A 19,954-nucleotide genomic window follows, 5' to 3' on the forward strand; every position below is an offset into this window, starting at 1 on the left:
TTGTATTTTTTCTCTTGTAGGTTAAATGTTTGTAAGTTAACAGACAGAAGCTGTTCAGCTCTGTCTGCAGTTCTCAGATCAGAAAACAGTCTGAAAGAGCTGAACATGTGCAATAATAATCTGCAGGATTCAGGAGTGAAGCTGCTCTGTGCTGGACTGAAGAATATTAAGTGCGAGTTAGAAATCCTGAGGTACATTCTGTGATAATTGACATTTTAATTTTAAATTTGAGCTCACAATAAACTAAAGATTTTAATATTCTTAAAATGCAGTATGTAGTGTTTTTATATGGTAGCATGCTATCTATCTATCTATCTGTCTGTCTGTCTGTCTGTCTGTCTGTCTATATATATATTTATATATCAAATATTATACAGCAGCCTTAGGAGTAAAGTCTAGTTTCTCTCTTTCTTTTGGTGTTTTATTTATATAAATCACAGAAAGCAGTGCTTCTTGAGGTCATAAAGAATTAAGATGTGTATCGGCGGTTCATTCCGCTGTGGTGACCTAAAAATAATCAGAAAATAAGCTGAAGGAAAATGAATGAATGAATGAATGAATAAGATGTGTATAATTACACAGCAAAACAATAAATAAAATGCCATAAATATGCCGCAAATTTAAAAAAAAAAAAAAAAAAACTTGCCACATAATAATTTTAGTCTAAAAAAATCTTTTGATGAAAAAAAGTTTTTTTTTTCTGTAAAATCCTGGAGAGACTGTTTAATGATAGAAAATTATTGAAAGTGTCACAAATCATAATATTTTCAACTATTTTTTTCAACATTATCAACATTTAAAATCATGTTATATCATCAAATAGCTCTCTGATTTCATCAGTTATAGACTAGTCAAATTTAGTTTTGCTCTCTACACCACAATATTTATCTTTTTTTTGTCAGTTATGAGACTTCATTTCCACACTTTGGATCAGTTTCAGACAGAGAGAGATTGTTTGTGCATATTATGACACCAGTAGCTCATAGTAACGACTTATCTTCCTCTTTCCAATTATTTTAGTTATATTTGTGAGCTGATTTATCTACATAAGCTCCCTAGTGAAGCATGTGTCAATGTACTCAAGGTTACACAGATGAATGAAGTATCTGGCAACCATCACTTACTACTTACTATGGTTACTGCTAATGTTTAAGGGAAGTGCATTTTTTTAACCCATTTAAAACTGATTGCATCTACCTAAATCGTTAAATGATTTCATTTCTGCCAATTTAACAGACCATAGAATTAACAAAGTGTATTAATAGTTGCACGCTGTATTCTCATTGCTTCGTCTCTCGTCAGCTTTACTTCTTGCTTTAATATGGTTCAGTTGTGCATATCCATTGTTAATGTTTAATTTTAACCCCAGTAAGTCTGACCTGTCATCATTTTTAATTTTATTACCTTTTGCTTTTGATTATTAAAATATATTTATCATTTTCCTGTAGTCTTTCAGACTGCAGTATCACAGGGGTGATAGCGTTCCGGCACCACGCCGGATTTCCGGCGTACTGTGGCTGCGGGTAGGGTTGTGACGGTGAGGAAATTTCCCCACCGGTTAATCGACATGTGACAACACCGGTAATACCGGTATCACCGTGGGAGTGGGCATTTTTTCATTTCCTCTTTTTTTCTGCTTTTAAATAGCTTATAAATGCGTGCGTATAATACTTTCACTTCAGTTTTGCGGGAGTTGCCAATTCGGTGTCAATTGTTTGAATGGACGGAAAGGAAACTACAAAAAAAATCCCTGTTATTAAACAAAACATAACTTTTATTTACATAACGAATAAAACACAACACTGCTACAGGCTGAAAAAACTGTGTAAGTTGGAACCATACAAATAACAACCATAAACGCCTTGTTATATATTATGAGCTTAGTCCTTATGAACAATCCGTTTATAAAATACATTATTAACGAATTTAGGCTATTGAAGAATAAACCGAATATGAAACCTTGCATAATGATCACAAACAAGCGAGCACTCATTTTATATTTAAACTATATGAAAAAAAATTAAGAATTGGAACATTATGTAAAAAATCAAAGGGCAGGCTAAATAAAAGCGCCTCGTCAGAGCTAATCACCGCACATGTGTCAGTTTACAGCTTCTGGAGAGATCAGACAAACTATACAGATCACACAATCTCAATAAACAACATGTAGGCCTAAATGTATAAATATTTCGATAAGTATTATGGAATATTTATAACTAAATGATCTTGCTTTTTGGTTTTATCGATACAGCTTTGATCTCTCTTACAAGCGGCAGTTAGGCGCAGCATAAGGGCGTCTCACACTGTCAGTGGCGGAATACACACAGCACTGCCAAGACGTTTTATTTTTATTTTATTTGTTGCAGATTTGCGCGTTGCTTCTTTAAAAAAAAAAAAAATTTTTAATTCTCTCAAGTTTAATGTTGTCTATCGAGTAACTGTCGAGTCCCTCGGATTGGAGTTCAGTGCGCATTAAGACTATTGACCAACCGCCCTGTAAGTTTAAACACTACAGGTCCACAGCTCTGGTGTGGTATGAATTACACGTTTTAAATGACAGCGAGACATGCTACGTTTAGTTTTTATTGTAAAATATACATTATAACGCAGTACACGGTAAAATAATAGGTTTTGAATGGTTTGTCTATTGACGGCGTATAGCCGTTAATTAAATATGCTGAGCATATTTTCATTAAAATTAAAACACATTAATACAAATTAGCCACCCTTTGATTTTTTTTCGTTTACGTATATTTTTATCAAACGAAAAATGCTATGAATTGTTAATTTTAGTTTTCATTTTATTAGAATTAATAGGCCTATAATTTATAGGCTACACAACTCATATTGGCTCCAATTGCGTTTTTACAGATATCCTACCAATAGACTTTTTTTTGGCTCAAAGACATTTATGCCTATTAATTTCAGAGGTGCATTTTGACAGATTTCGTAAAGGCTTCAGCTATTCTACCTGTCAGCTGCACCTGCCTAAGTTTTGCAACTTGACTTGTGTTGTGGCTCGATGTCTGAATGAGAGAGAGAGAGAGAGAGAGAGAGAGAGAGAGAGAGAAATCAGTCCTCAGATTCGATGTGTGGCCGCACATCTCAGTTACTTTATTGCAATTTTTAATATTGGCTCATCTAAATAAACTTTTCATATATTAAAAGCCGAAATATTGCCAGACAGAATTAAGCAACTTTCGGTTTTTGAAGAGAGCGGCCTCAGTTATAAAAGATGTGCACACACACAGGATTCCATCTTTTTGGCCTAGACATTATGGATTTTTTTGACATTAAACACATAATCAAGTGGAAATAAGAACAGCTGAACTTCGGAAAAAGTCCTCACGGTTGCCGATGTTTCTCTGCAGTTGGATTGTCAAAGGCGCGGCATTGCTAAATCGTTTTAATAAAAAAAAAAATATTTATTATTAAACATTGTGAGTTGATGGTCGCGTGATTTTTTTTTTAAATAAGAGTATGCGTTGCGTATTTATGGCCATATCTATCCGCGACCCACCCATAGTTAAACATGAAGGTGCGTGTATAAATTACTTATGTTTCCAGATACTGCCACCTTTGTCAGGCAAAGTTTGCAGATTGCCTCATTAACGTCATCAGGTTCTCTTATGCATTTGGTTTGAACCCAAAATTTTGCCAAACATGCGCTTTTGCATTGCGTTTTGACAATAAATCGTCCGCCATCCTCTTTCTGTAAATTCGACTCCTCTTTTCTCCTCACGTGGTAAATGAAATATGACGCACTAGCTATGTTTTGATTTTAATTATAGAGCATGCTCTCGTTTTAAGTCAATTATTTATAATTATATTTTCCATTTATTTTAAATAAATGTTTAATAAAAAAAATAAAAAAACGAATACTTAAAAAAAGTGTCACGGTAGAAAAGTGATGTCACCGGTGTTGCGTCTTAACACCGATATCACCGTCAACACCGTCTATCGTGGCAAGCCTAGCTGCGGGGAAAAAAATCAGGTTCACGGATATTGATCTGTCATTTCTCTAGATTCACAGAATTCACTCACTGCTGAAAGCGCCGGATTGGTTTTTATTAAGTGCCATTGTGTGCTCGTGAATCATCTTTTGAGTGTAGACGCCATGTAAATAAAAGATTTATTGTGTAATTTAGAGAGCTTTATAAATTATATGTGAGATCTCTATGAACTAAGATTAGTGACGCTTTTTAGTGATAATAAGAGGAGCGTGCTTTGCACTTTCCAGGCTATAATCCATTCAGAATTTGTATGAAACTTTCGTTTTCGGCACATATACGCTGATATGTTTTGGGAATGACATCTGCATATTTACGCTGGGTTTATTCTCGAAATAACGGTGAAGCAATAGACGGGACAAAAATATATTTCCCCCTTCTCCTTAAACAACTTAGTGTTTCAGCTGTGAAATAGTTCAGTTTTGTATGTAGCCTAATGGCAAAGTGTTTATATTTAGTTTCGTTTTTTATTCAGCTTATTTAGAAAAACGTTTGGAGCATTTTTTATTCGTTAAAAATAATATTTTTTTTAACGAACAGCGCCCAGCGGAAGACCATCATTGTCTGTTTGATCAGTTTGCCTTCTCAGATCATCACGACTTGCCTAAAATAAAAGATATAAAACAGTTCAAGTATAAAACAATGGTAGCTTAAACGTTAAAGAATGTGTGCTATTAGGGGCATAGTTTGCTTATAAAAAGCTTGCAGGACATCGAGGCGCCAGAGCAATCACTTGCATTTTTTCAGTGGGAGCAATTTAAAGTTATCCGTCATTTTTGCTCACAAAGTACGAGTAATACATCAAAAAACGTTACAGCGTTTTTATAAAATAAAGAAAACCAAAATTATGCGCTTTCTGTCGTCTGGTTTTTGAACAGGAGCGCTACAAAATGAAGCAAAATGTATATGCCTCACAGACATAATAAATATATTTATAGAAAGCTTTAAATTATTACTTAACGAAATAAAACAAATCGAAAACAAAAAAACTCCTTCATGTAATCCGTAAAGATGAATTTCTCTCTAAAGGCGAGTCCAAGAGGAGATTGCAAGTCAGGATCTTTGCGACACTGACTCAGAATAAGTTTATTAATAAATAAGATATGTCCTTACTCTTTCCTCGACACATTCATTGTTATTTGTTTTTGCCGGTGATTGGGGCGAGTTTTAGCTTATTGTGTGCGCTTGAACGCGGATTCACAGTAGCAGTTTTAACATGGAGTGACACGACATCTGACGTACAGATGACACTGGCACATGCCACTGAGTGTAGTGACACTTCCGGTGGCACGTGCAGTTTTCCACTGTCATGTGTCACTCGCTAGTGGCATGTGTAGTGACCTGTGTCACTCAGAGTGTCGCGCTGCATGCCACTGCAGTGACATCGACACCCGGCGAAGCTTATGACATTAATTAACACGAGCAAAACCATATTTAATCATTACGCGACTTTTAACCTAATTTATCGCGTCGCAAGTTAGTTTATTTGCTGAGCTACTCCACGATGTTTTAATTTAAACGCATTTATTTTATGTATTCGTAGTCATACTTCCGTACGTAATATAGTCATTTGACAGTACATGTCAGTCAAATTTATTGTGGCATGCTTATGTATGGGAGGGGTTACACTTATCTGTTGTACTGTATATTATTGCATCCTGGCAGTTCCTTTGTTCCCTACAATATGGACTTCTCTATGTTTTTAATTCATTCATTTATTTTATTATTTAACTTATTTTCATTTTAAGGTATTTTAAATAATATCCTTTAAAAAGTTATAATAAAATGCATGTTGAAAACTCATAACATATATGCATGTAAGATAACAGGTGTCATTTGCCTAATGATTTTTAAATATTAAAGCAAAGAGACTTATAAGATTAATGTGCTTATAACGTGCTTATACTGACACCTACTGGCACATGTCACAAGATCACTGACACTGGCATGTGTCACTGACATTACTGGCATGTGTCTAAAAAGAGCCACTTGACAATAATGATGATCAGGGTTACACATAGGCTGTTAATATATTTGGGCCCAGGGGCCCACAAGTTATGTGTTTAAAGTGCGTTGCATACATAGTACCCCCACCCCTACTCACCTCAGGGGCAAGGAAAAAAAGTTCAGGCTCAGGATTTTTTTCCACTATCAGCCCTGAGTATCAGTGAAGAAGGTTATAAAGCTCTGGCTTCAGCTCTGAGATCAAACCCTTCACACCTGATAGAGCTGGATCTCAGAGGAAATGATCCTGGACAATCAGGAGTGAAGGAGCTCACTGAGTTACTGCAGCATCCACACTGTACACTGAAGACACTGAGGTGAGAGAGAGGGAAATAATAAAGTTAGATGTGGGAGATCAAAACAGAATTTTATTTTAGTTTTACAGAATCTTGAGATAAAATAAATGCTTTAATGCATCGGAAGGTTAAAAGATCAGTTTTTGTTTTGATCAGGACTGAACATGTTATTATGTTAACATTAATTAATAAACACAGACAATTATTTAATCACCTTTTAATGCAGTTTTATTGTTTTTCTTGATTATTATCATCTTTAAAAGTTCATTGCTCACTGGCTCTGAACTTTTTTAAAAGTTGATTTTAGTGCACTTTTATTCATATTCCAAGAACCTTTATAATTAAATGCACTACTTTTTAATTCAGTTTTGCATATAACAATCCACTTAAACAAAGGAAAATCATGTGAATTAATCAGTTTAAGTCATTGTCCAGCACTAGTTTTAATGTTTCTGCTGTATTGATGCTAAATTGTAAACACAGTCAGTAGATGTGCTGGTGTTCTGCTGTATAATATATAGATCTCACTACTGTTTGATTCTCTGTTTTCAGGTTTTTGAGTCCTGCTGCTGATGAAGCCTGTCAGTGTGTGACTGGAATTGTGGGTAAAAACCCGTTACTCCTAAAAGAACTGAATCTGAGTTATCGTGTACTAGAAGACACACGAGTGAATCAACTCTCTGCTCTACTGCAGGATAAACACTGTCAGATCAACACACTCATGTGAGTATTGCACATTTAACTAAACTTTTAATGGTAATCTTACTGTAGTGTACTCTTTACTCTTTGATATCCTGACAGTTCATCATTTCCTGAAAAGATAGGCAAGAAAACACTCTAAATGACAACAAATCAAAAAACAAAAAAGTCTAAAAACAATCAGAAAAAAAGCTAGATCCATCGTTCGAACCATGTTAGTTATAACATAAAACGCCTATAAAGATGCTCTAAACGGGGTGGAGTAACAACTTCTTTATAGAAAACACGCATGATTTCTTTGTGCAAATTATATTGTTTTACACGCACACGCATTTAAAAAAATCCTATAATAGGTATGGTAAAAACATGAACTTGTTTTCCATATTAATTGAAGTATATGTAAACATCACATATAGAGTGGATGTTTCCTTTTACAAATATTATTGAGAACATTCCATATTCTATTCTAAAACATAAAATCCCTTACCAAAGCTAAAACGTATTCTAATATCATATATAAATCATATCAATTAAATAAATAATGAGCTGATTTATTAAGAAATGACATTTTATTTTATTAGGAAATTTAATTTTTTTTAATAATAATAATATTATTAATGATGATGATTTCCCAGAGATGGGTTGCAGCTGGAAGGGCATCCACTATGTAAAACGTATGCTGGATAAGTTGGTGGTTCATTCCATTGTGTCGACCCCAGATTAATAAAGGGACAAAACCAAAAAAAAAAAAAAAGAATGAACAAATGATGATTGTTATTATTAACATTATTATTATTATTTAATAGGATATTGTTTTTTTTTTTTCTTTGAAAAGTCTACTTTTACAGTTTGACACATGCATACCACTGCAGAAATGTTCTAACCAGCAGGACCATGTCATATACAGTACAGATACTTAATAAATAACCTACTATAAAAGCATTAATGTATGCATGTTTTCTGTTTTCACAAGCTTTGGAGACGTAACATAAATTCCGCTTATAACAGGTCACCTATAGTTTCTCATGAGCCACGGCTGTGTTCAAAATGACATCAATGTTTTCAAAGTGCACTGCAAAGGGAGCACAATTGTAAACATGAAGATTGCTAAAACTGAACTGTAAAAATACTTTGAAAGCAAATTACACCTAAGAGAGATGACTTTAATGTTTTTTTTATAATTCAAGTTTAAATGTTAGAATGTTCTAAATGATTAGGGCATAGTTGGCACAACTGGGAATAGAAGACTTCTAGGAACTATGTTTCTAACTACAGCTCCAGAGGTGTAGTTGCAATTATAGAAGTTGTAAGATAAGAATTGTTCATTAGGTATGGAAGCATACGAGTAGCATAATTCAATTCAAAATGTAATATGCAAAATGGCAATGCAATATGTTAAATGGCAATGTATTTCTGTATTTGAATTTGCATTTTCCAAGACATATGAGCAATGTTTGGTGCAAAATGAAAATGTAAATTAAATTACATTGTTTGCATTTCTCATTTCAAACACTGTTTTAATTTGTAAATTGTATCCACATTTTAAAGCTTTATAAGTAGCAAAATTAAATTGAAAATGCTATACACAAACTGAATTTGATGTGAATAAAGTACAAGCAGAAACTGTGGCAAAATGATCATTTAAATGTTATTTGTCCTAAATGCATTTACACTCGCGTCTAGGAAATGCAGGATTACATTTTCAGCATAACAGCATGGGATGTGTGTAGCAAAATTAATTTTGAAATGTAATACACAAAACGATAATGCAGTATGTAAATGGCAGTGTATTTCTGTATTTCAGTTAGCATTTTCCAAGACATATGTGCAATGTTTGCTGCAAAATGAAAATGAAAAAACATAATGCATTTTCATTTAACACATCGCGACGAATGAAAGCCGATTTGAAATTGAAAATGCATTCTGGCCTGGCCACGCCCACAGACGGCCACCGTTGCTGCAAGGCAGGTTTTAGGTTATGTCGTCACAGCTGCCGCGAGGACTATTTGGGACATTTGGCAGCATAAACATGGAGAAGTCTGTTCCTCAGCGGCTTCGTGAAGCTGCACGAGCCCTCGAGCGTGAACTGGGAAATACTTTAGAAAAGCAATCACCTCCTAGCTCAGTAAACTTGGCTTAAGGTTTGATATTCGCGCACGCAGTTTTAGGGATCATCTGCGATTTACATCAACAGAACCAAAATGCACAGTAACGCAAAGCAGAAAAAATTCAGGAGATTCCAATAAATGGTTAGAGGCCAGACTGATTTAATACAGGTAGCAAAGCTACTATACCTCTAACTATATGGTACATACAATGCAGAAATAGGCAATAGCTCTTGTCATAAGCATACAGTACACATCAGCTAAAGCCCCTTTAGGTTCTGTCGATGTAATTTGCAGATGATCCCTAAAACTGCATGCGCGAATATCAAACCTTAAGCCAAGTTTACTGAGCTAGGAGGTGATTGCTTTTCTAAAGTATTTCCCAGTTCACGCTCGAGGGCTCGTGCAGCTTCACGAAGCCGCTGAGGAACAGACTTCGCCTTGTTTATGCTGCCAAATGTCCCAAATAGTCCTCGCGGCAGCTGTGACGACATAACCTAAAACCTGCCTTGCAGCAACGGTGGCCGTCTGTGGGCGTGGCCAGGCCAGAATGCATTTTCAATTTCAAATCGGCTTTCATTCGTCGCGATGTGTTAAATGAAAATGCATTATGTTTTTCCATTTTCATTTTCATTTTGCAGCAAACATTGCACATATGTCTTGGAAAATGCTAACTGAAATACAGAAATACACTGCCTTTTACATATTGCATTATTGTTTTGCGTATTACATTTCAAAATTAATTTTGCTACACACATCCCATGCTGTTATGCTGAAAATGTAATCCTGCATTTCCTAGACGCGAGTGTAAATGCATTTAGGACAAATAACATTTAAATGATCATTTTGCCACAGTTTCTGCTTGTACTTTATTCACATCAAATTCAGTTTGTGTATAGCATTTTCAATTTAATTTTGCTACTTATAAAGCTTTAAAATGTGGATACAATTTACAAATTAAAACAGTGTTTGAAATGAGAAATGCAAACAATGTAATTTAATTTACATTTTCATTTTGCACCAAACATTGCTCATATGTCTTGGAAAATGCAAATTCAAATACAGAAATACATTGCCATTTAACATATTGCATTGCCATTTTGCATATTACATTTTGAATTGAATTATGCTACTCGTATGCTTCCATACATTAGAACAATGGATTTGGGAGATGCCAAATCAACAAAATATCTTTGTAAAGACAGAACTTGAGACCCTAGATGGCTAACAATGGTTTTCGGAAACGCACCACTGATTGGTGCAGCACTGAACCAAATGAACATCCTTTTCTAAAACTTGTCTGAATGTTTTTTGCTAAAGGAACCACTTAAGAAAAACATTTAATCATTTGTCCTCCACTGTGATTGAACACTGATCTGAGACTACATGAACAATATTACACAAGTAGAGTTTATGTGTCTTTTTTATTTGGCCATAGATATGGTGTATTTATGTGCATCTTTATTGAACTCACTGTTTATCATTACAGATCACATTTATCATTACAGACCTCAGACATTGTCTTTTTGTCTCTCTGTCTTCAGTCTGTGTAAATGCAGTATTACAGAGGAACAGTGTGAGATCCTGACTTCAGCTCTGAAATTAAACCCATCAAACCTGAGAGAACTGAACCTCAGCTGGAATAAACTAGGAGACTCCGCTGTGAAAAACCTCAGTGATTTACTGATGAAGCCACAATTCAAGCTGGAGATACTACAGTTAGTATCATTATACTGTACAGCAGATACTGAGAGATTAAAGATTATTTATTCTCAGACAGTATACATCAAAGCATTTATAAACTCCACATTCTTCCTGTTTATTTGTGTATTTTCTCATTAAATGCAATCATAAAATCAGAAGTATTTTACTTTTTTATTGGAGTGTTGCTGGCAAAATAATGTGTTAAATACTCAGAAAACATGAATCTCTAGACTTGGATTATATCTTGTCCTCAAATCCTGCTCTTTTGATTTGCTCTTTTATTATGTTTTTATGATTTTGCTGCTCTGTTAGTGACTAACTGTTATGTATTTTACTCACACATGAACTTAATGTAGTTCTATGTCATTGTCTTTTCTCTTTCTGTCTTCAGTCTGAATCATTGCAGTATTACAGAGGAACAGTGTGTGAACCTGACTTCAGCTCTGAAATCAAACCCATCACACCTGAGAGAACTGAACCTCAGTGAGAATCAAATAAGAAACACAGGAGTGAGTCTGTTATGTGACGTACTGAAGGATTCACACTGTAAACTGAATACACTAACGTGAGAAACATTCACACAATTAAACAGTTTAAAATAAAACACTTCATATTTTCTCTTTTATATCTCACAGTGAATTTGAGCTTTTACAATCTTTTTACTAAATTTCTTCACTTTTCTAATGATCCTGAATCAGATGAATGTTTGTGCTGATGCTGCTTTTATATGCAGAATAGGGTCTACTAGATGATAATTGTGTAATTGTAATTTGTCAAATGCATGCTAATTTCACTGTTTATGCTAAATAAAAGCATGCTCAAAACGATTGTTTTATATGTAAATATGTGCTTTAGCAATGTGGAAAAAAACAATAATAATGTTAAATAATAACAATCAGCAGCAACTGATCTTTCCTCATTGTTTACGGCTGTCAAACTTAGAAACCAAGATATAAAATAAATGTTAGCAGTGAATAATAGTAGTAGCAGCAGCAACATATAACACTAGTACTGGTTTAAAAGATCACTGATGTCCAAATTCTGACTGGAATTAACAATTTCTAAATGTAATTGAAGACATGTGGAGCAGCATAAGCTCTGCAGGACGGAGACTCTCTACAAATGAGTTTATCACTGCTGCATTAAACCTGTGATGACATTAAAACATATTTCTTTCTTTCTTTTTGTCTTTTTCTAGATTGTATGGCTGTGGCATCTCAGATGTTTCCTCTTTAACTCTGTGTTTGATGAACACAAAAGCGCTGCAGTTTCTAAAAGAGCTTGATCTGAGAGACAATCACATTGGAGACTCAAAGCAGGAGCTCATTGATGTGATTCGAGACTCAAACTGTAAACTGATGTGAGTAAACAACACTGATATTAAACATCTTCATTTTCCTCTGAGATGTGAACAAATCTTTCAGATGAGTCTGAGAAGAAATGATCATCAAGCTTTATTTGATGAGCACAAAGTGTGCAGTATCTGCAATAGATGAAGAGAAAGGAGGAAAGAGCAGAAGAGCTGCGAGTCAGAGCTTTATCCAGCAACAGCTGCTTTATTAATGTCTTTAGCAGTGAATCATTACAGTCTGAAATAGTCTTGGACAGACTGTAGAAAACACTGGTCAAATCAGTGCAGATTCAGCAGCACATCAGCAACGACTCTCGCTCTTCTGGACTCTCTAATATAACATTAGTCTTCAGTCACAGAAAGTGTTCAGACATCAGCTTGTGTCTCTCAGCACTCACAGGCTCAAACACATGAACACCATTACTGCTTTAACTGTATTCAATTTAACACAGATGTTGTTTTAGAAATACAGTGATTGTTCCAGAGAATATTAGGTTATTGAATTTGTTTGAGATGTAGTGGTTATGAATCTGTACTGTTTCACTGAACACTGATTGTTTTCTTTTCTGGTTTCACCTATAGAATAGAGCATCAGTGGTCTACAGACTCTGGATGCTGTATATCATAGTCAGGTGTGAAGATGAGAGGATCGGTGAACATCAGTTGAGGATCTAGAAAAGAGTCTCAATACTGTGGTAAAATGTGGGAATAAAATGTGATGATAAATGTTAAATCAGGCGAAGAGACTCAGAATGACAAGCAAATAATGCAGCGTGTGTTAGAAACATGATAATGAATCAGAAACAATTTTCATTTGGAATCAAACATTCATTATGCAATTCAATATTTCTAATTATTAATATATATATATATAATTTAAGCACAACTAATAAATCAACATAAGAACTACGATAGGAAATTTCTGTTTTAAAATAGGTGCTATACCGCTCTTATATTTCACACATAGCAGATCTTCTTTACTGTATTATATTATATTTTATATTACGCTTGCTATTTGTGTCTGTTGCTGATGCACAAATATTCAGTCTATTGTGTGTGTTCTGGATGGAGTTTCTCCTTCAGTTTTACTGTTTTAATCAGTGAAGCGTTTGTGTCTTTTATTCTGGTCTAGTCACTGTAATGCATTTTGTTTAACCTGTATAATTTATACTATTCAATTTATTATTTATATATATATATATTATATATATTTTTTCCATGTTAATGTATGGTTAAATCAGATCTCCAGAAATTATAATTGGCATATTTAATAAACGTATCATTTTTCAATGATTTTGCCTGATCTTATCCTCTTACCACACATCACCAATACAAATACAATAGTGATTTTTTTTAATCATAGACTAAATCTGTTACAGAAACATTTGAGTTAAAATAGTTTTGATTCATTACATTTCATTAGTTGTTTTGTAAGCTCAAAAAAATAGCCTTTTTAATCCTGGTGTTCAAAAATAATTGAAGAATTCTGTTGTAGCCTATTTGTATATCAGAATATGATTATTCATCGTGTTTGATATTTCCTTTTAATTTGTTCTTTGTAGTCTATCATGTAAATTAAGTGATCTTTCTTTGTCATACACAGATTTGCGTTACACACAGTTACGTCATTGTGATGTTGTGACATCATCTAGCAGCTGGGTCCTTTTCACTATAAAGGGCCTTTAAGACTTCAGTATTTCCAAAACAGTTTGAGATTTTTTTATTTAAGCACATATTTGTTGTATAAATTAGACCATAGACTGTAAGAAATTAATGTAAGTCAAGCTCCAGCACTTTTTATAAAAAAACTTCAAACAGTAAACAAACCTCTAAATATGTGAACCCTGTCATGGACAAATATAAATATTGAGTATATTTTCATTGCAGTGGGATTATGAAATGTTTATTTTCAGAAAGGTCATGTGTCTCTTTACCAACCCAGCATTTTAGATTATGGGAAAAGTCTGTTTATAAAAATACAATTATGGACATTTTTTTTCTAGTTTAAGATATGCAATCATTGCACATTCTTTTCAAAATAAAACCCAACATCTAAAGTATTTTGTTAAACTTTCCAACAATATTAACTGGCCTTTATTGGGTAATTAAGAAATCATTTATTCATTCAGTCATTGTTCTTCAGCTTTGTCCCTTATTCATCAGGGGTCACTATAGTTTAATGAACCACCCAATTTAGTAATTACACAAGGTTTTGCTTGAGTTAATAAATAATTTGTTTATTTTAATAAAAGTTGAACATGACAGGGTGGAAATTGGCATGACAGTGTGGACAAAAGCTTAATTGGTGAACAAAAAATGGAGGAACATTTGAAAAACAACAGGTGCACAAATAAAAGGGTTTAAGAATTCCACTTCAGTTTCACCAACCACTGCCAGTGCAAAACACTGAGCCACCGTGCCGCCTCTTCTGTTATCAGTTAGGTTTTATCAATATGCAGTTTGGAAAAATAAAGAATTAACATTCTTCACATTAAACTAAATATGCTAATGAACTCCAAATCTTTACAACCTGGAGGTAAGTTTCAGGAATATTACGCCATATCTCTGAGTATAATAAAGCACTAGCTTTGTGTCTGGCCCCTGTTTGCATTTTTGCATTTCTCTCTCTCTCTCTCTCTTCTGCTGTTATCTCACTAACACACCGCCCCGCTCCTCCACGTCTTTTTGTTTGTTTGTTTTGATTTGTTTCCCACAGTACTGCATCATGGTGTTCCCTATATTTCCTTGCTTTCTCAGTTTCTCTTACTTATTCCTGGAAAGAAAGAAAAAGTAAAAAAAATAGTAAAGGGAATGTTGGATAATGTTGCATTGAGAATGGAGACATAATGACTTGTCATTAATTTATCTACGCTTATACTAGCATATAAAACAGGAGCATGAACTAAAAAAAAGTCTTAAAGCAAGCCGTGAACACCTAATCATGTTTTCTTTTTCAGAATAAGGTAAATATTTAGATTACAGATGTTCACATGTACACATACATACTTAGGGCTGTATTTTTATATCAAACCGTCAATGAAATCCATTACATGAACTTTAAAATTGCATTTATTATCCATTAAATAGACTGACACAGATATTGTCAAAAGGTTTGTAATGTATATTGTCCACTCATGTATTAAATCTACTGGTGTAATATGTGTGTATAGGTGTTGTAACATGACAGCTTTATCTCAATAACTATAAAATCATTAATAAGTAAAATAACAATGAATATGTCCACCCTGTTTTGGGTGGGATTTGCAACTGGGTGGACATATTTAGCTAAAGATTTATTAAGAGCATTTTTTCAACAAGTTTACCTGCAGCTGGCAAAGTGTTTTCCTGTTTAACCTCACTATGCACAGTTTAAAAGCTATATTTTTGATATCTGAAAAAAGCTTTTAATGTTCATAAATTGTTCACTATGACAGGGTGAGCTTGTTAAGCTTGACAACATTCAGTTTCAAACACAATAAAAAAAATTAGGAAACATAAGTGTAGATATTTACTGTGTGCACAGCAGATGTTTTAACCTCCTCTGAAGAAAGACAAAATGGGCTATGGGGAGTTCACAGAGTACATTAGAGGTTCATTTACCACATTATGACAGCAATTCAAGGACACATGCAAAATAATTAATAATAGTATGAAAACGAAATAAGCTATCAGAATGCCTTATTTCATCAAATAACATGTTCTGGACAATAATAATGTATATAAAAATAATTGTATGTAATTTATCTAATTTTTGAAGTTGGCTGAGCAGGGGCAAATACTTATTTCAAAACATTTGTAACTCTACCTGTATGCGTGTAAATGTTTAACCAACAGTATTAAAACGTCACAATTTCATTATTTCTCATTATGTGATAGATTTAATCTTGTGGGACATCAAAGGCGCTTGATAGTGATTTTGACCCAGTAACGACAGGTGGCGCTAGAGCTTGTATTAGTTTGAGATTCTGCTGTAAGCAGAAGAAGAAGGAGATTCAGGTGTGTTGTGTTTCACACTGCTGTCCAGTTGGTGGTGCTAATGAGCCAAAACTGTTTTGAACTCTCATTTCAGATTAAATCGATGTGAAAACAATCGGGAGGTTTCTCAGGTGTGTTTGAGCTGTGGCGTTCAGGTGTTTAAGATGTTTCTGGATTCTGTTTCTGCTGCACAAGACTGTTCGACAGTAAGTCAGTTAACTTTAAGCTTGAATAATCGCGCAGGGATGTAATTTTGTTAATTTTAAAAGGCATTTTAAATAAATGTGTGGTTTAAAGGCCGCGGAAGTAACGTTATAGTAAAAGTAAATACACGAATATCTTAACGCTTGAAGACGAACCGTTTGAAGCGATGAATGCTAAACCAGTCATGCTAAATATGTACTTCATTGTTTTTCTTCTAAAGATATCTGTAACAAAGTAAAAGTGAAAGTATAGTGTGGCCTAATCACTCCTTTTAATTAGTGCAGTTAATAAAGCAGTATTAACTCGCAATTACGTTTTCTTTTCATTGTTTAGCAAAGTATTTTTCAACCGCTAATAAGCATTGTGTAATACTGTCACATTTTTCCTAAACTGTTGGTGTTTTGTTCATTACCAACATGACTCAGACTGAATGTTTAAGCTGCCTAAAAATGGGGTCTAAATGTTTTAATTGTTATGATCATGTGATAATTGTGTTATGATTGTGTTTGTGAAAATGATGTTGTGATCGTGTTGTGGTGATATGTAATTGTGTTGTTTGTATCGTGTTGTGATGATGCGCAGGCGGAAGTTCGTCGATAGTGCTTAGACTAGGGATGGGCAAACTCGGTCCTGGAGGGCTGGTGTCCTGAGCAGTTTAGCTCCAACACTAATCAAACACACCTGAACAAGCTGATCAGTATCTTCAAGATCACTAGAAATCTACAAGCAGGTGTGTTTGATTAGAGTTGGAGTTAAGCTGTGCAGGACACTGGCCCTCCAGGACCGAGTTTGCCCACCCCTTGCTTAGACCTATTTTGCATGCCAGTTCTTTTAGCTTGAGGTGTCGATGCGTTGATTAGGATGGTTTTTAGGTCTGTTTTAATGTTAAAGAAACAGCGTGTAATAACCACAATGTTTTAAATAAACACATGTTTATGTCACATATTAGACTGTAATTAGGATTTACATGCTTACTAAAATAATTGTGTTTGTTTTGATCTTCATTTCAGAGACACATTATCATGATCAGTTCATGATGAGCATCTGATTGTCTCCGGCTACACAAAGATTGTTGAACTTGAGCTGATGATGTTCAGTATGTCATACAAGTAAGGGAAAAGACTGCATTTAAGATGAGTCTCTCAGAGAAACACAGGTGAGACTGGCTGTTCACACAACCATCTTAAACTAAAGTCTTGAATTCAAAACCAGAATCTTCCTGTTAAAGATCAAAACCTTTAATCAGTGCCATGCTTTACAAAACAAAATGTATTATAATTATTTTATTTTGTTCACGGTTAAAGCGGGTTTAAGCCTGCTTGAATAAGAATTTTTAACAAAACTAAGTAAGTTTAATTTGGGTAAAGGATGTTTATGGTTTCCTGAAGGACATTTAGTGGTTAGTGAATGTAAATAATTAGCAAATGTTACACACACAAACACATAGGCAATAATAATTTTACTATTCTGCCCAAGCCAGAGTATGCATGGTAAACTAAAGTATTTTTGTGACTTCAGTGTAAGATTAGGTTCACATGTGTTCAACTCTGTGAAATTTATTAGGTGGCATGACAAACTTTATTGAGAAGAAAATAGCCAAAAGGTATTTCACGTATTAAAACATTGCGTTTCCACCCAAACAGTGTAAAGTGTAATGTTTGTTAGAACCTGGTTAGTTAACATTACACTGAAGAAATCAACACATTTTCTGTCAACTTTAATTGAACTTGGTCTTGATCTTTATTTCAGTGATAAAAATACACATAAGGTATACATTCATCTGACATGAAAATGGATTATGCTTTGAAACTTGCAAATGTTCTTTCATAGTGATGAGAGGGACAAATGCTTAAGTTATATTACTGTTATCAAAAATAACTGATGTTAATTAGGCTGAAGATCCTGTAGTAAAATGTCTGTTTTCTTCTGTTCTCTGTGTCTTAAGTGTAAGATCAGGTTCACATGTGTCCAGATCTGTGTCTGTGAAGAGTGACCAGTCAAAAGATGACATGCCGGACTTCAGTGAGACACAATCAAATAAAACGTATTTTATACATTTCTACAGTTTGGTCACACATTCTCTGTTGCATAATCTTCTGTGATTACATAATATAAGACTGCAAATCAGTATTCTATTTATTTGCTCACAGATTTCAATATAAGACATTAGAATCAGACTTCCATCCTCAAAGGAGCTGCAATAATTTCAAAGACCTCCAGTGCATCTTTCAGGTAAGAAATGTACATATGTGCCTTTATTTGTAATAAAAGCAACATATAATTAATATTTATAATAAACACAGTAGTTTGTTTACTATTTAAATTGTCAGAACTAAATTATAATTACAACTAAAGTATGAATAATATTATGAAATTATTTGGAAACACTTATGAACATTTTAATAGTCCACATTAGACATTGTAAGGCAACGAGTTTATGCTTATGAAATCATGTAATCTTTCACCTGCTAGTCCTCGCATTTTTGACACTGCGCTCTGCATGTCACAATGGCTCTCTCACAGATGTACGAGACTTGGTGTTGTCACAAAAACTTGTATGTACAAAATCATACTTACAACTGGAGAACAAGAACATGGAGGAGTGACAATTCAATACTGGACGAGGAACAAAAAACACAGCACATAAGAAAACATATGATGACAACATCTAGGACTCAACACAGACACACCTGACATGTAACAGTGCACCTGCAGTTGGAAAAGAGTCAACTATGTCTGATTTAGTGGTTGCCTAGCAACATAAAGGCACAGTGCAGTGCTCTTTTCTAAATTCAAAAGACAGTGCAGTACAGAATCATATTCTGTCTTCAGCCTTAAACTTATCCAGCATGTCAGCTAACTCCCATTAGAATATTAGAGTAGTAGCAATGTTAGATTAGGATTAGCAGAGTTATTGGATTTGCAAAGTTACTTATTGTCAAGAAAATTTCTTTTTGGGTCCAATAAAACAAAGAGTTAGACCATATTCTATATATTAGCAGATAATCCCTATTGTTAGTTTAAAATGTTTATTTGCTGTTCATTTTAACCGAGTTTTTAATTATTGAATATGTTGTTCTGAATCAATATGGATGTGCAGTGTGGCTTAAAGGGATAGTTCACACAAAAATGAAAACGCACTCACTATTTACTCTCCCTCAAAGGCTCTTACTGTTGTTGAACACAAAAAGATTAATAGAAGAAAACGGGAAACCAGTAATTATCGACTTCCATCAATTCATCATCGGTTTCCAGCTTTCTTCAGAAAATCTTTTTTTGTGTTCAACAGAAATAAAAAACTCAAACTGGTTGAAAATATGTAAAGAGCGAGTAAATGATTACAGAATGTTCAGTGCTGATTGAACTGTCTCTTTAATTGTTCTGTTTTTAATTTGCTTGTAGGGGCTTGAGAGCAAATTGTTCAACTTTCTGAAGAAAGAGTTGGAAAATTTTAAGAAAATCTTACAAAAAGAAAACACACAATACCTTGTAAAGGACTTTAATGAGAACAGATGCAGCATCAGAGAAGCAACACTTGATCTTACACTCTACTTCCTGAGAGAAATGGAGCAGGATGAAGCTGCAGATACTCTAGAAGGTGAGAAG

General features: G+C 34.2%; 2 protein-coding genes across 2 annotated transcripts in view; one reads left to right on the forward strand and one right to left on the reverse strand.

The window, feature by feature from the left end:
• The window catches only part of LOC147838394 (uncharacterized), a 900,722-nt gene that overhangs the window by 561,319 nt on the left and 319,449 nt on the right, over positions 1-19,954 (reverse strand). The gene's annotated exons all lie outside the window — the stretch shown is intronic.
• The window catches only part of LOC147838408 (uncharacterized), a 43,723-nt gene that overhangs the window by 7,400 nt on the left and 16,369 nt on the right, over positions 1-19,954 (forward strand). The window contains exons 7-18 of the mRNA XM_087304820.1: positions 21-191; positions 1,449-1,481; positions 6,179-6,331; positions 6,863-7,033; positions 10,659-10,832; positions 11,210-11,383; positions 12,017-12,178; positions 16,239-16,350; positions 17,446-17,504; positions 18,294-18,392; positions 18,499-18,580; positions 19,751-19,946. Coding sequence (XP_087160946.1) covers positions 21-191; positions 1,449-1,481; positions 6,179-6,331; positions 6,863-7,033; positions 10,659-10,832; positions 11,210-11,383; positions 12,017-12,178; positions 16,239-16,350; positions 17,446-17,504; positions 18,294-18,392; positions 18,499-18,580; positions 19,751-19,946 — 1,586 coding nt within the window. The remainder of the gene's footprint in view (positions 1-20; positions 192-1,448; positions 1,482-6,178; positions 6,332-6,862; positions 7,034-10,658; positions 10,833-11,209; positions 11,384-12,016; positions 12,179-16,238; positions 16,351-17,445; positions 17,505-18,293; positions 18,393-18,498; positions 18,581-19,750; positions 19,947-19,954) is intronic.

The sequence above is a fragment of the Danio rerio genome, chromosome 22 (genome assembly GCF_052040795.2).
Source record: "Danio rerio strain M-AB ecotype USA chromosome 22, GRCz13ab, whole genome shotgun sequence".
Classification (NCBI taxonomy): Eukaryota; Metazoa; Chordata; class Actinopteri; order Cypriniformes; family Danionidae; genus Danio; species Danio rerio.